General features: G+C 35.8%; 1 protein-coding gene across 2 annotated transcripts in view; it reads left to right on the plus strand.

Moving 5' to 3' along the window:
- Nucleotides 1-12,287, plus strand: part of tbc1d19 (TBC1 domain family, member 19) — a 33,342-nt gene that overhangs the window by 14,025 nt on the left and 7,030 nt on the right. The window contains exons 9-18 of one of the 2 annotated variants that reach the window (XM_017699625.2): nucleotides 517-589; nucleotides 3,168-3,206; nucleotides 3,746-3,858; nucleotides 7,629-7,703; nucleotides 8,168-8,230; nucleotides 9,995-10,079; nucleotides 10,937-10,981; nucleotides 11,693-11,725; nucleotides 11,815-11,924; nucleotides 12,013-12,104. In XM_017699625.2, the coding sequence (XP_017555114.1) occupies nucleotides 517-589; nucleotides 3,168-3,206; nucleotides 3,746-3,858; nucleotides 7,629-7,703; nucleotides 8,168-8,230; nucleotides 9,995-10,079; nucleotides 10,937-10,981; nucleotides 11,693-11,725; nucleotides 11,815-11,924; nucleotides 12,013-12,104 (728 nt within the window). The remainder of the gene's footprint in view (nucleotides 1-516; nucleotides 590-3,167; nucleotides 3,207-3,745; nucleotides 3,859-7,628; nucleotides 7,704-8,167; nucleotides 8,231-9,994; nucleotides 10,080-10,936; nucleotides 10,982-11,692; nucleotides 11,726-11,814; nucleotides 11,925-12,012; nucleotides 12,105-12,287) is intronic. The other variant, XM_037534872.1, reaches the window with a different exon arrangement.

Genomic DNA, 12,287 nt, shown 5'->3' on the forward strand with positions numbered 1-12,287 from the left:
ACTTTTTTGAGTGCCTTCACACTTGAAATTACTTTTCCACAGTGTTTTTACTGACATGTTGATTTGCGCAGTATTAATATAACCTGAGGTTATTTTATGGTTCATTTTATAGAAGGCAAAAGGTGCTGTTATCTTTACTGACACGAGAGTGTGCAGTCCAAAAAAATAACAAACACGGTGCATTTGGATGGGACTAAGATTACTACAAAACACCATTAAAAATTGCTTTACCCCATCTCTCCATGTGTGATTCTTTTATATAATGATAGTAAACATGGCAGCGCAAAGAAAGCTCCATTTTACTCTGTCCAACATGGACATGCACACATTGTAAATACCCTTGGGGCAGGTTTTAATGAGATAAAAGAGCCAAAGCCAAAAACAAACCGTAGTACCATTTTAATTGTCATTTTATGTGTAATGAGGGCTCACAATGATGTGCAATTGCAATAGATAACAACAAAGAACAGCTTTACAGTTACAGATGTAGGAAACATCTCCTCCTTATCTTTTCAGAGAGAGGCTTATCCAGAACTCAGTCTGACATGCTGCCAGCTTGGCATAGATGATCACGCACACATTCCCCCAGGTATGCCTTAATTCAGTCCATCCAGCTGTGAAAAAATTGCATTCTTTTGACCTGAAAACATCCTTGAGTTTTATGCCTCAACTGTGGATCAAAAATACTGCAGGTCTCTAAAACCTATCTTTGGAAAAGCATGTTATGTTTTTACAGAGTATTGAAAACTTGACGAAAGTCCAACGCAGTTTGTTTTAGATTTTGTATTGTATTTTGCATGGACATCTACATTCAAGCCATTGCCTTTAATAGACTTATGCACAGAATGGCCAGTTTGGCTGTGGAAGTTGTTATTATGTAACCAAATAAGATGTTTGAAATGTTTCTGTGCTGTCTGTAGTTAAAAGAGAGATCCAGAAAAATTGAAATTCGAATAGGCTAGTTGGCTAAAGATTTCTAGAAACAGAAATAAACATTAACATAGACCTATTACCAAATAGTTTTACTGAACAAGTAATAATTGAAATACATACATGAATATGTATTTGACAAAAAGTGTTTTTATCTACACCTGACTTTTTGCTGAAATTGTGACACATTAGGTAAAAATAATCACTTACTTTTCAAGATTCTGTATAATGAGTGCAAACTGTTGACTAATAATACTATTCAGACAGGATTATTTTTTATTCAGAGGTCTTGGTCATGTCAGTGTGCCATCTGTGATATTTGTTTTGTATCTGTAAAATCTACAATATTTGTTACCAAATATTTGTGTGGAATAAGAAATTAAATGACAGTGATGGGAGAGGCTGCTTGATTTATACACAGGCTTTTCCTCAGGAAAGAGTAGAAAGGTATTCTGTTTAACCTGCCCATCTGTCTTGCTGTCTTAAGTGAATCCACTGTGTCAGTGGTATTGTCAGTAGCTTGGGAATCCACAACCAACAGTTAACATCACCACATCACTGTATTTTTACATATTTTAATGTTCAGAGTCAGACACTTGATGTAGGACAGGGCAGATCGGCTTGATTTAAGCCACAGAGGTAAATACTTTTTTGATTGCCTTTACACTTAAGAAATTCCTTTTCTTCAGTGTTTTACTGACATGTGGATTTGCACAGTATTAATATAACCTGAGTTTATTTTAGGGTTCGTTTTATAGAAGGCAAAAGGTGCAGTTATCTTTCCTGACATGAGAGTGCACAATATATAAAAATAACAAACATGGTGCATTTGGACAGGACTAAAACCACTACAAAACACCAGTAAAAACTGCATTTCCCCATCTCTCCATGTAAAACGAATCCCCTCCAAATAGTTCTCTGAACATTACTTTGAGAGGAAAGTTCATCGTTATGTCAGCATAAAAAGTTAGCTATTAAGGAATATAATTAACTATTAATCAATTGATTTATTTATTTATTAAACTCTTAACTTATTAATAAACTAGAACCTGTTTTAAAACATGTTCATTTTCGGCTAGTAGAAAGAGCTGAACTCAGGTTCTGTGCCGAGTGCATTTGGAAATTGTGTAAAATTGTACAATCCCTGTTTAATATCACTTCCTCATTATTTAGGAACTGTATGATTTTGAACTTGACGTGAGCATGTCTTCTTAGCTATGTGAAGTGTATCAAAGGTTGCTTACACAATGGGGACAAGGTAGCTTTAGTAATGCAGAAAATTAACAATGAACAGTCTAAAGAGTTTCTATATGTGCTTTAAACCTGTATGTGCAAAATCATTATTTAGGGAACCTAAATAAAACCTGCTCTTAAAATGTACCCAAAGCATTCGTAAAATAACAGTTTAAAACACTGTTTTTCTGGATTGATTTTTATCGTTTTACCATAAGTTTAATAATAATAATTCACATTTAATTTTTTTATATTTATATAAAATAAATAAATGTTTGAATATCACTCTGCTTTTTTCTTTCTATTTTGCACTTTGAGGGGGAAACTTCCATAAATGCTTTTGGTTGCTGTCTGAAGAAAAACATGTATCTCCAAACTAGCAGCTTTTCAGGAGAAGGCAAAAACACTCTTACCTTAAAGTTAATGTGAAAGAGGTTTTATTCTAAATGATTTTAGATGATTTTTCATCAAGACATTTTCCCACAATGTAAAGAACTGCTGATGTGTTTAAATGATGTAGAAAAATTAAAATTAAAAAAATGCAGATACACGGTTTTCTTTGGACAGGAACCATATGCAATAAGGCAAACACATGAAAGAGCAGCAGTTGCATATTTGGACCTATTAGCACTGCTGCGTTTAGTAAATCAAGACATGCATTTTTAAACATCAAAATAAGGTCTGCTACAGCCCCTTTTAGTGTCCAGTCTATGTGCTGTGCCAAGTGAGCAAGCCGTCTGGATTCTTCTGGATTAAATTGGCAAAATGTGTTTTTCCCCCTCTCTCTCTCTCTCATGTGCTCTCTCTCTCTCTCTCTCTCTCTCTCTCTCTCTCATGTGCTCTCTCTCTCTCTCTCTCTCTCTCTCTCTCCCTCTCTCTCATGTGCTCTCTCTCTCTCTCTCTCTCTCCCTCTCTCTCATGTGCTCTCTCTCTCTCTCTCTCTCTCCCTCTCTCTCATGTGCTCTCTCTCACTCTGTCTTTGCCCTTTTTGCATCTTCACACAGATTTGTTTGAAAGCGAACACATTCGTATCGGGAACAAAGGTAAAAAAGAAACAGCTTAATGTAAACCCCTCTCTTTATTGCAGAATGACTGTTTAACTGCTAGATCACTGTATCATTCTGAGAATATTTGTTTAATCATTCCATTTTAACTGTACATAACACAGTTGGAATTTAGTTAAGAGGGAACACAATCCTCCTTTTTCATGATCCTCTTTGTAAGATACATGCATGCACACACACAGGCACTCACACATACACCCAGATAGCTCTCTCTCTGTCTCTCTTTTTATACACTCATTCATTAAATGCACAAGAGAAATATGAACAAACCTTTGGGCCTCTCATCAAATGCTTCAGAGAGTAGTGCTGCCACACATGCACATCATATTAACAGCCTAGATGGAGAGAGGGGCTCAGTGTTTACGCTTTAATGCTTTTTAACCCTCTTTTCTGCACCTGGAGTTTGTAGTCTATGAAACTGAAGTGTATGGATTAGCTTTGTAGGTCTAGAGCACCTCTTGAAAGTGTATACAGTGAATCTTTTTCTGTGTGTGTGTGTGTGTGTGTGTGTGTGTTAGTGGTGAGCGAGCAGGACAGTGCGGCAGCTCAGCAGTACAGCAGGCAGGGGTGTCCCACTGGCCTAAGAGCTCAGCTATGGGCTCTAATCCTCAACGCTACTAATGAACCTGAGGTAACGTGTGCATACAAGCATACTTCATTCTACTGGTGTCCATTTGTACTTAGAGGTAGAGGTTGTGTATCTTTGCAAATGTAATGAGATGGAGAAACAGTGCCATTCAAAACACATTAATTATAAAGGTTTTTTTTCTACATTTTAAACGTTAAAGTTATATAATGAATTAAAAAAATGAATTCTTGTAGTTCTTGTAATCTGCCTCAGTGCAGCTTTGCACACTTTTTGCATTCTCTCAACCAGTTTCATGAGGATGTTGGATCCACTTGGATACTTTTTTTAACCCCTCGTGGCTGAGGCAAATAGTGGCTACTTCTGCCGTTCAATGTGCTCTTCTCCATTAATCATGTGATATCTCAGTGCTGTTGTGGCATTTAGTTGATCAGTCTTTCACATCCCTGTAGAGGAATTTTGGCCCAGACTTCTTTTCAGAATTGCTTCAATTCAGCCACACTGGAGGGCCTTCAAGCATGAACTGCCCATTTAAGGTTCTGCCATTTCAATGGGGTTCAAGTCAGGAGCCATTCAGAGGTGGACTTGCTCTTGTGCTTCGAATCATTGTCTTGCTGTATAACTCAGTTGTGCTCATCTCTTACCAAGTTTATTTTGATTGCAGTATAATGTGCTGCTTCTCGAGACCTTTTAGCCTACTTCAGATGACTGGAAAGGTTCTATTTAAGTCAAATATAGAGTCAAAATTATAGGTCAAGTATAAGTCAAGTATAGACTGGCAGTAATCAAGCAAGGATGTGTCTAGTTGAATTGATCCCAGTTATCAACTAAATTTGATTAATTGGTTGATTTATTAACTAAGTGGGCAATCACTGATTCACACATGGCCAGTTGGTGTTGGATACATTTTTACCTCCTGTGTGTGAAAAACTGCGTGTTTTGTTTACTCAGGTTGTCTCTGTCAGTTAAGTGGGACACACATAAAATAGAAAAAATCAGGACACTTTTTCAGTATACTGTATCTGTACACAGGAGCATCGCTTGAACACTCCCATATGTTTTGTATCGATGTCTTGATTTCAGAAGCAAGCATATGCTGCATAACTTTTTAACTAGATGTAATGTTTATTCTGGCTCGCTAAATTTACCGTCAGTACTGCAGGTGCCAACATAAATACCAGGTTAGTTATGAACTGCTTGTGTGGCGGGATGCTGACACAACCTCCCCTTGCGTTTGTGTAAATCAGGCCACCCTTAGCCAGCTTGCTGCCACCAGAAAGATTGCTAGTCATCTTTAAAATTGATCTTCAGCAGTGGAATGGCATCTTGAGAGTGTACTTTTGAGCTGCAGTGACAGAAGGGTAAATGCATGTTAAAAGCCATCATGTTTTCATTGAGTTGGCTAATCCTTCTCATGTGTGACACTGCCTTAGATCAGGAACAGATGGCATGGCGAAAACAATGACGAGAAATCAGTGGTTTTGTTAATGTTTTAGATGGAACAATTATGTAACCACACATAGAGCTGCTGTCTTGAAGACAGTGACCAGACCAACTGAAAAAAAGTGGCAGTGATTCCTGCAATGTCAGGAAGTCCAGAGGATACAGTAATCTCTGCAGTACTACTTCAGGAGGTGACCAGCAGAGGACCAGTCTTAAAAATGATTAAAAGTAATGCCTTTTAAACATGTCAATGCAAACTGTCTTACCCTTTCCACCAGTGATGCAATGTTTTTCATGCCATTTTCTATTCATAGGTTTGAGCTTTCGGGCAAACCATGTAAGCTTGACTCTACGTTAGGTTGGATTCATTGCAAACTCTAGTGAGATAATTCTAATAGCTTTGGATCTTGAGTGTTGCTGTTAAAATTCAGGCATATCAGTTCTGATATTCAAGTGTGCAGTGATCTGACAGATTTCCTGTTAATGATGGTGACTGTTACCCTTGCCTGACCTGCTGTAGCTTAGTTTCCTGTCAGTGTGTTTCATGTCACAGGTGACAAGTCCTATATTTGACAAACCCTTAGAACCATTAAATGCTTTCCAGCTCAGTGGTTTCTTTTAAGACTTTTCAGGTGAATCTTTCTGTTCTGACATAAAACAGGCACTTCATCATTTTGTAAAAAAAAATGTCTTTACGCTAAAGGTCTGGATATGGATGAATTGTCCTGACGTTTTCCACATCTTTCCTGCATTTTTTTTCACCTTCACCTTTCTCCTTCACTTCCTGCCAAAGTAGGTCAAGAAAGGTTCAATTTACTTCCATCTCTCTGCTTGTCTTTATTTTTATGCTTTACCCAGGATAATATATCTACCTATTCAGGTTGTGCAAAAGTTAGAGACCACTCTTTCATTTATTTATTTTCTTGTCAACATTTATTTGTTTTTCAGCTTCAGAAGAAAAACATACATGCTTAACAAAAAAAAAATTAATAATTTCAGGAGACTTGCTTTTCTTTTTTCAAAAAAATCCTCAGGGATATTTTTCCATACCTCCAAAGTTCAGTCTTAGAAGTTGGTTTCACTTTGTACTAATGATCCAGTTAATCCTAATTACAAATTTTGATTCATCTGTCTATAAAACCTAACTCCACATTTCAGATGTCCTGTTTCAGTGTTCTACACATACTTTCAGACTCAATCTGTGTTGAGCTGTCTTCTCACAGTGGAAGAATGGACAGAAACACTTTTTTTCAGATCTGAAGTAAGAGTGGAGCTTAATTTTCTCCTTTTTTAAAGATGAAATCTTTAAATTCTGTTTATCTTTTTCTAGTCTTGGACACTTGTGTTTTTCGTGATTTCTCCTTTCTAATGCATGTGAAATATCTAATCTCCTCAGAAATATCTTTTTTAGCCTTTTTAGATACACGTGAGAAGAAAATTTGCAGGCCAGGAAGCAGCTGTAACTCAATGGTTTTAAGACTGGAAGGATGAAAGAGTTAAAGTGGCAGTAGAGTGTGCAATCATACAGAGAGGACAAATGAAATACTGATAGATTTGCTATTTTACATAGTGTTGGAGGCTTTTGCATAATTTTAAATATGTTAAATATATTCCCTGATTTTTTTTACTGATTCTGAAACATAACTTCTACTTAATGATCATTAGTATGTATAGCTGTCAAGAAGCTGTTACTGAGAAAAGGAAATAGACACAAAAGAAGAACATTTGCACTAGAGCATCGAGACTGACGTCTTAATTTGCAGTTGGGATTACTCGGACTCTGAGAATCAGAAAATGCAACCAACTTCTAAGACTGAACTTTAGAGATGTGGGAAAATATGCCTGCAGATTTCTTTGACAAGTCTCTAAAAAAAACTAAAGCTATTATAAATGCAAGGAATGGACACACTGAATGCTGTGAAATATAATATGTTGTTTAGGCTTCTGTGTAATTTTCTGTGTAATTTTGTAATGTTTTCTGCTTTTTTCCTAACACTGAAATACTGACAATAAATTACCTAATTGCAGTTTGGACTAGAAATTAAAATACGAAAGAGTGGTCTCTGAATTTTGCACACTACTATATATTTAGGTGGCTTAAAAATATTAGAGTATTTAAGGTTTGCAAATAATAGATAGGAGTTGCAATCTGGCTGATAATTAAATTTGACAAGGAGGGAGTCTTTTAAAAAGCTAAGGTGTTGGTCAGTAACGCATATGTAATTATTTTAGCTCCTCTTGTTTTTGAGCTTTCATTGTTTTTTGAACACTAGGAATCTAAACTCCTAGCTTTAACTGTAGTTTGGGAATGAAGATTTGCTATTACATCATTCGAGTTAGATCCACTTACAAGATTTTTCCTTTTTTTGCAGGACATCATGCATTATGAGCAACTGAAGGCTGCAGTTATACACCATGACCTGCTGGTGGACAATCTAATTTATAAGGTGGACAGAGAGAGACACACACACACACATTTGAGAATGCTATTGTTTAAGAAGTGCAGTTTATTCAATAAAAATAGATTTTGTGGCTATTTGATTGATATCTTAATGTTTACTTAATTAGGTTTAGTGTTCCATCCAAATCCTAAAGTCATCTTGTTCCAAGGTCATGTTTTCTTGGTTCATTTAGCATATGAACGCAGATTATATCTGGGCGAAAGAAATATAAACTGTTAGTGAAACCAGCTCAGTTGAATGAAATCTGCGGGATCATTTCCACTGGCCCAGACTGCATGAGTTTTCTGTCTGTGATATGCCTTGAATACCAGTGTATGTGTTTGCTTGTCTGTGGATAGCATGTGTGGCTTAGTTAGATTAGATTTTGATTGGATTTGGCAGTCATGTTGGATGATTGATAATTGCAGTTCTTATAAGAGACATTTATGCTTCTTTTTCATTTGCTTCAGGATGTGAAGTTGACTGCGAGTAATGACGACTATTACTTTGTGTTTGAAGACTTTCTGTATCAGGTGAGTGCTGACTGGATGCACACTATGTGTCTTATTTAGTCCTTTTCTTCATCAAGTTTCATCAGTTCACACCTGATGACTGTGTGTGCCTTTTATAAGGTTTACAAAATTTTACTTGGCACTCACGGTGATTCTATGGCATTAACTCACACACGCCATTTATTTTTTTCTCTGTGGTTGGAATTTACATAGAGTATCTTGGAGATACAACACTTATAGATCTTTGTTCACACAGCATTGCAAGCTAAACTTTTGACAGGATCCATACAAACCTAAACATGTTAGGCTAGCCAGCATAAGATATGATGACCTTAATGATAGTATTCTTTCAGGTATAAATAATGAATAATCCAAATATTACCATTTTCAGACATTCTGTGTTTACAGTTAGATGCATGTTTTTGTGGGCTACAATGTCTGACCCATATTTAGCTACATATATTTAATTCAGTCATACTGTCTCAAAGGACAAAGCACAGACAGCAGTGCTAAAATGCTTACTGCATTTTGTTACATGGCCAAACTGAAAGATATATCTGGTAGCTTAATGTAGTACCAGTTGTGGTTTGTAGTATCTGGTCTCACCTTGCATCAGCTGCTATGGCTGGGACAGGTGCCATCTCAGCCCAGCTTTATCTTATTCATTCTCTAAGCCCATGTTTGTTTTTATGTTTTTGTGAACTTTAACCCTTAGAAGTCGAAAGCTGTGCTGTTTTTCTGTTCTATTCAAATGTGATTGCACAAATATAGTTATGTAAAGAATTACACTTACATTCTACAAAATAAGACTGTATGCACAACAGCTTTTCATCCAATTCAAATCATCATAAAATATCTCCTCTTCTTACAAACGCAATGTGATATCATTTGTGGTATCAGTTAGAATCTGCACTTCTGGCTTTTGTATTAGTGAGCAACGAGTAAGAAATAATAAAATTCACAGCATGCTTTTGTTAACTTAAAAAAAAAAGTTAAGAAGTGAACAGAACTGAAAGTTAGCAGAGTTCACAGGAGCTAATTATGTCATCTCTATGGAGACTTATCACAGACCACAGGTGTGAAATGATTAACTGCAGCAGGCTGAACATAAATATTGGTTTTGTACAAAGTTGCTGAGCAGATAAAGAATTTTGTTGATGTGTTGTGTAACAGTAAACCTGTTTTAAATCATGGATTTAATCAGTGTTTTATAAAAACATGGAAAGCATGAAAAATAGAGGAGGCATCATAACTGTCGGATCAAACCTTTGTATTGCCAAAAGAAACAGAGCAAAATAAAACCAAAACACTTTGTTTTGTATGTTTAAATTTCAAGTTTCATTGCAAGTTAATGTAATAAGGTTTTATTTATTTTGAATCATTTTGTTTTCTGTTGGCCGTTCAGTTTTGGTCATAAAAACTGGGTTTTTCAAATTATGTAAAAAAAGAAATTTTAATATCTATATATAAAATTTGTTTTTCTTTTTTGTACTAACAGTGATCAAAAAGAAAAGCCCTCTAATATGTCAAATGAGGATTTCTGTTCCCCCTACATTAATTCTGTCTGCAAATACTATTAGTAGAATTTTCGCTAAGTGATAGAATGGCAGCTGTTACTGCAGGGTGGGTATGTGATCTTAAGGGCTGCACTCTTCAAAGGTAATTGCACCATAGCAATTTGCCATTGATGTAATGAAAATGATTAAAAATAGAATTCTGTAGTCAGGAAGGATTTGCTGTGTGTGTGTTTATGTGTTTGTGTGTGCTGATTTTGTTTCATAACAGGTCCTGCTGTGCTTCTCTCGAGACACTGCTGTTTTGGAGCATTTCAGCTACAATAGTGCCACCCCTCCTAAATCCTACATTCAGGGTAAAACATTCATGAGTGTATGTGTGTGTGTGTGTGTACAGTACTGTTCAAAAATGTGAGATTAGGTGATTAAATACAAGTTATTCCTTTTTAGGAGATATTTGTGAAGAGATTAGATATAAAATAATCCACTTGAATAAAAAAGGGGAAAATGGAACTCGTAACAACCATGCAACAGACCACCAGAACTGTTTTCTGTTAAGGGTTTCTGTCCATCCTTTCACTATGGGTCTGAAAGGATGTGTAGCTTCAGAGAAAAGTAAATTGTCAAAAAAAATAACATTTGCACTAAAACACCAGAACTCGACATTTGACTTGGATTAATGTTTTATAAGTTTATTAGTCCAGAAAAGACATTTTAAACCACGTTTACAACCCTAGGTTGTAATGGTTCATCAGCATCAAAGCTGATATGCACAAAAAATGAATACAAGATTAAGGAGCTCCTGGAAAAGAAGAAAATGTACAAATCAAACAAACAAAAAAAAAAAACACTGCTGTTCTCAGAACAGTAGACTGACCACCCCACTCCAGAGTCCGGAACTCAACATCAGTGATGTTGTTTATATTATTTGGGTTGTGAGAAGTGTGGAAAATATCCATGCAGATTTCTTTGCAAAACTGAAAGCAGGTCTCTTAAAAAGAACAAGGAGAGACTGGCTAAATACTGAAAATTCTAATGTAATATTTAGTTGTTCAGGCGTCTGTTCTGTTAAATATGTATTTTCTGCTTTTTTCTGACACTGTGAAATGAATAACTTATCCCTGTACTTAGACTGGAAATGAAGTAACTAAAGGGTGGTGTTTTTTGTGTGTCATTTACTCATTGAGTAGGTCAAATATTCTCTTTATTTTAGGCAAGACTGGTACAGAGGAGTTTGCTGTAGTCTACCCTCCAAACGGTATGGTCAGTTAATCAGTTACTTCAAACATCCAGTCACCTGTGTAGATCTCTTTGACTGCTGTAATACTATTCGATGCTATTGAAATCTCTATTATTGCCATGGATATCAGTTTTATAATTATGTATTAATTATGATTTATTCTCACTCATAGCTCATTCAGTCAAGCTGAGAATTTCTAAAGAAATATTGCAGATTTATATTTGATAAGATGTTACTGCTCTGTATACATTACTTTTCAGACATTTGTGATCACTGTTTTTCAATAATATGAAACCAGTTTTATTGCAGGTACATGTATAAAGTGTTTCTACTACTGTACAGCTACTACAAATATCAATTTATTTTTAGGAAGCTGTAAAAGATTTGCAAGTTTAAATGTGTCCAGAATGATGAATGTGATTGATTTTAAGTGTCTAAGAAAACTGTAAAGCGATAATACTGTATAATTAATAATGCCTCAAATGTGAAAAGGGCTGACCAAATCTTGAGGTACAAAACTTATCAAAACTTATCTCATTTGATAACTTTTTGCTGTTCCCAAAAAACATGAAATATCAAATAAGTTTTACTTATTTATTACTTATTATTGTTGTTTTTGCTATCTTCCTGTCATTTGAATGTAATTGAAATATATAACTGTATTTAGTGTAGCAAATGTTTCAAAAATGACAGTTCTTTTACAATAAATGTCTTCTTGTCTTTTGTTAGGTGTTGTCCCCTTCCATGGCTTCTCAATGTATGGTGAGTGTGCGTTTGTGATTTGATTGTTGTGGATGTAGAGTTGAGTTAATGAGCATTAAACTAACCTATGTTTGTCTTTCTTCCTGCAGTGGCTCCTCTGTGTTTCTTGTACAATGAGCCATCTAAGCTGTATAGTGTATTCAGGGAGATGTATGTGCGCTACTTCTTCAGATTGCACTCCATATCCTCCTCACCCTCAGTAAGTACATATAACAATATGTCTGTGTATGTGGGTGGCAAGTGTGGGCTTTAAGATCTTACTGAGTTTGTGTGTGTGTGTTTTGCAGGGTATAGTTTCTCTTTGTTTGCAGTTTGAGAGGTTACTGCAAAGCCATCTTCCTCAGCTCTTTTATCATTTACAAAAGATCGGAGCTCAACCGTAAGTCTGAATCATTGTGCTACTGATATAATGTGTTATGCCAGTCATTCACTTAACACAGGGCTGCTCAAAGAGTTGCTAGCAGGCAAATGTCGACCCATTGTTTTGATTGACCCAAAAAAAAAAACCCACTTTGAAATTTGAAAGCATTTTGTACTATTCATAACTTATTGCTTTTAAATG

This window comes from Pygocentrus nattereri, chromosome 2 (genome assembly GCF_015220715.1).
Source record: "Pygocentrus nattereri isolate fPygNat1 chromosome 2, fPygNat1.pri, whole genome shotgun sequence".
Classification (NCBI taxonomy): domain Eukaryota; kingdom Metazoa; phylum Chordata; class Actinopteri; order Characiformes; family Serrasalmidae; genus Pygocentrus; species Pygocentrus nattereri.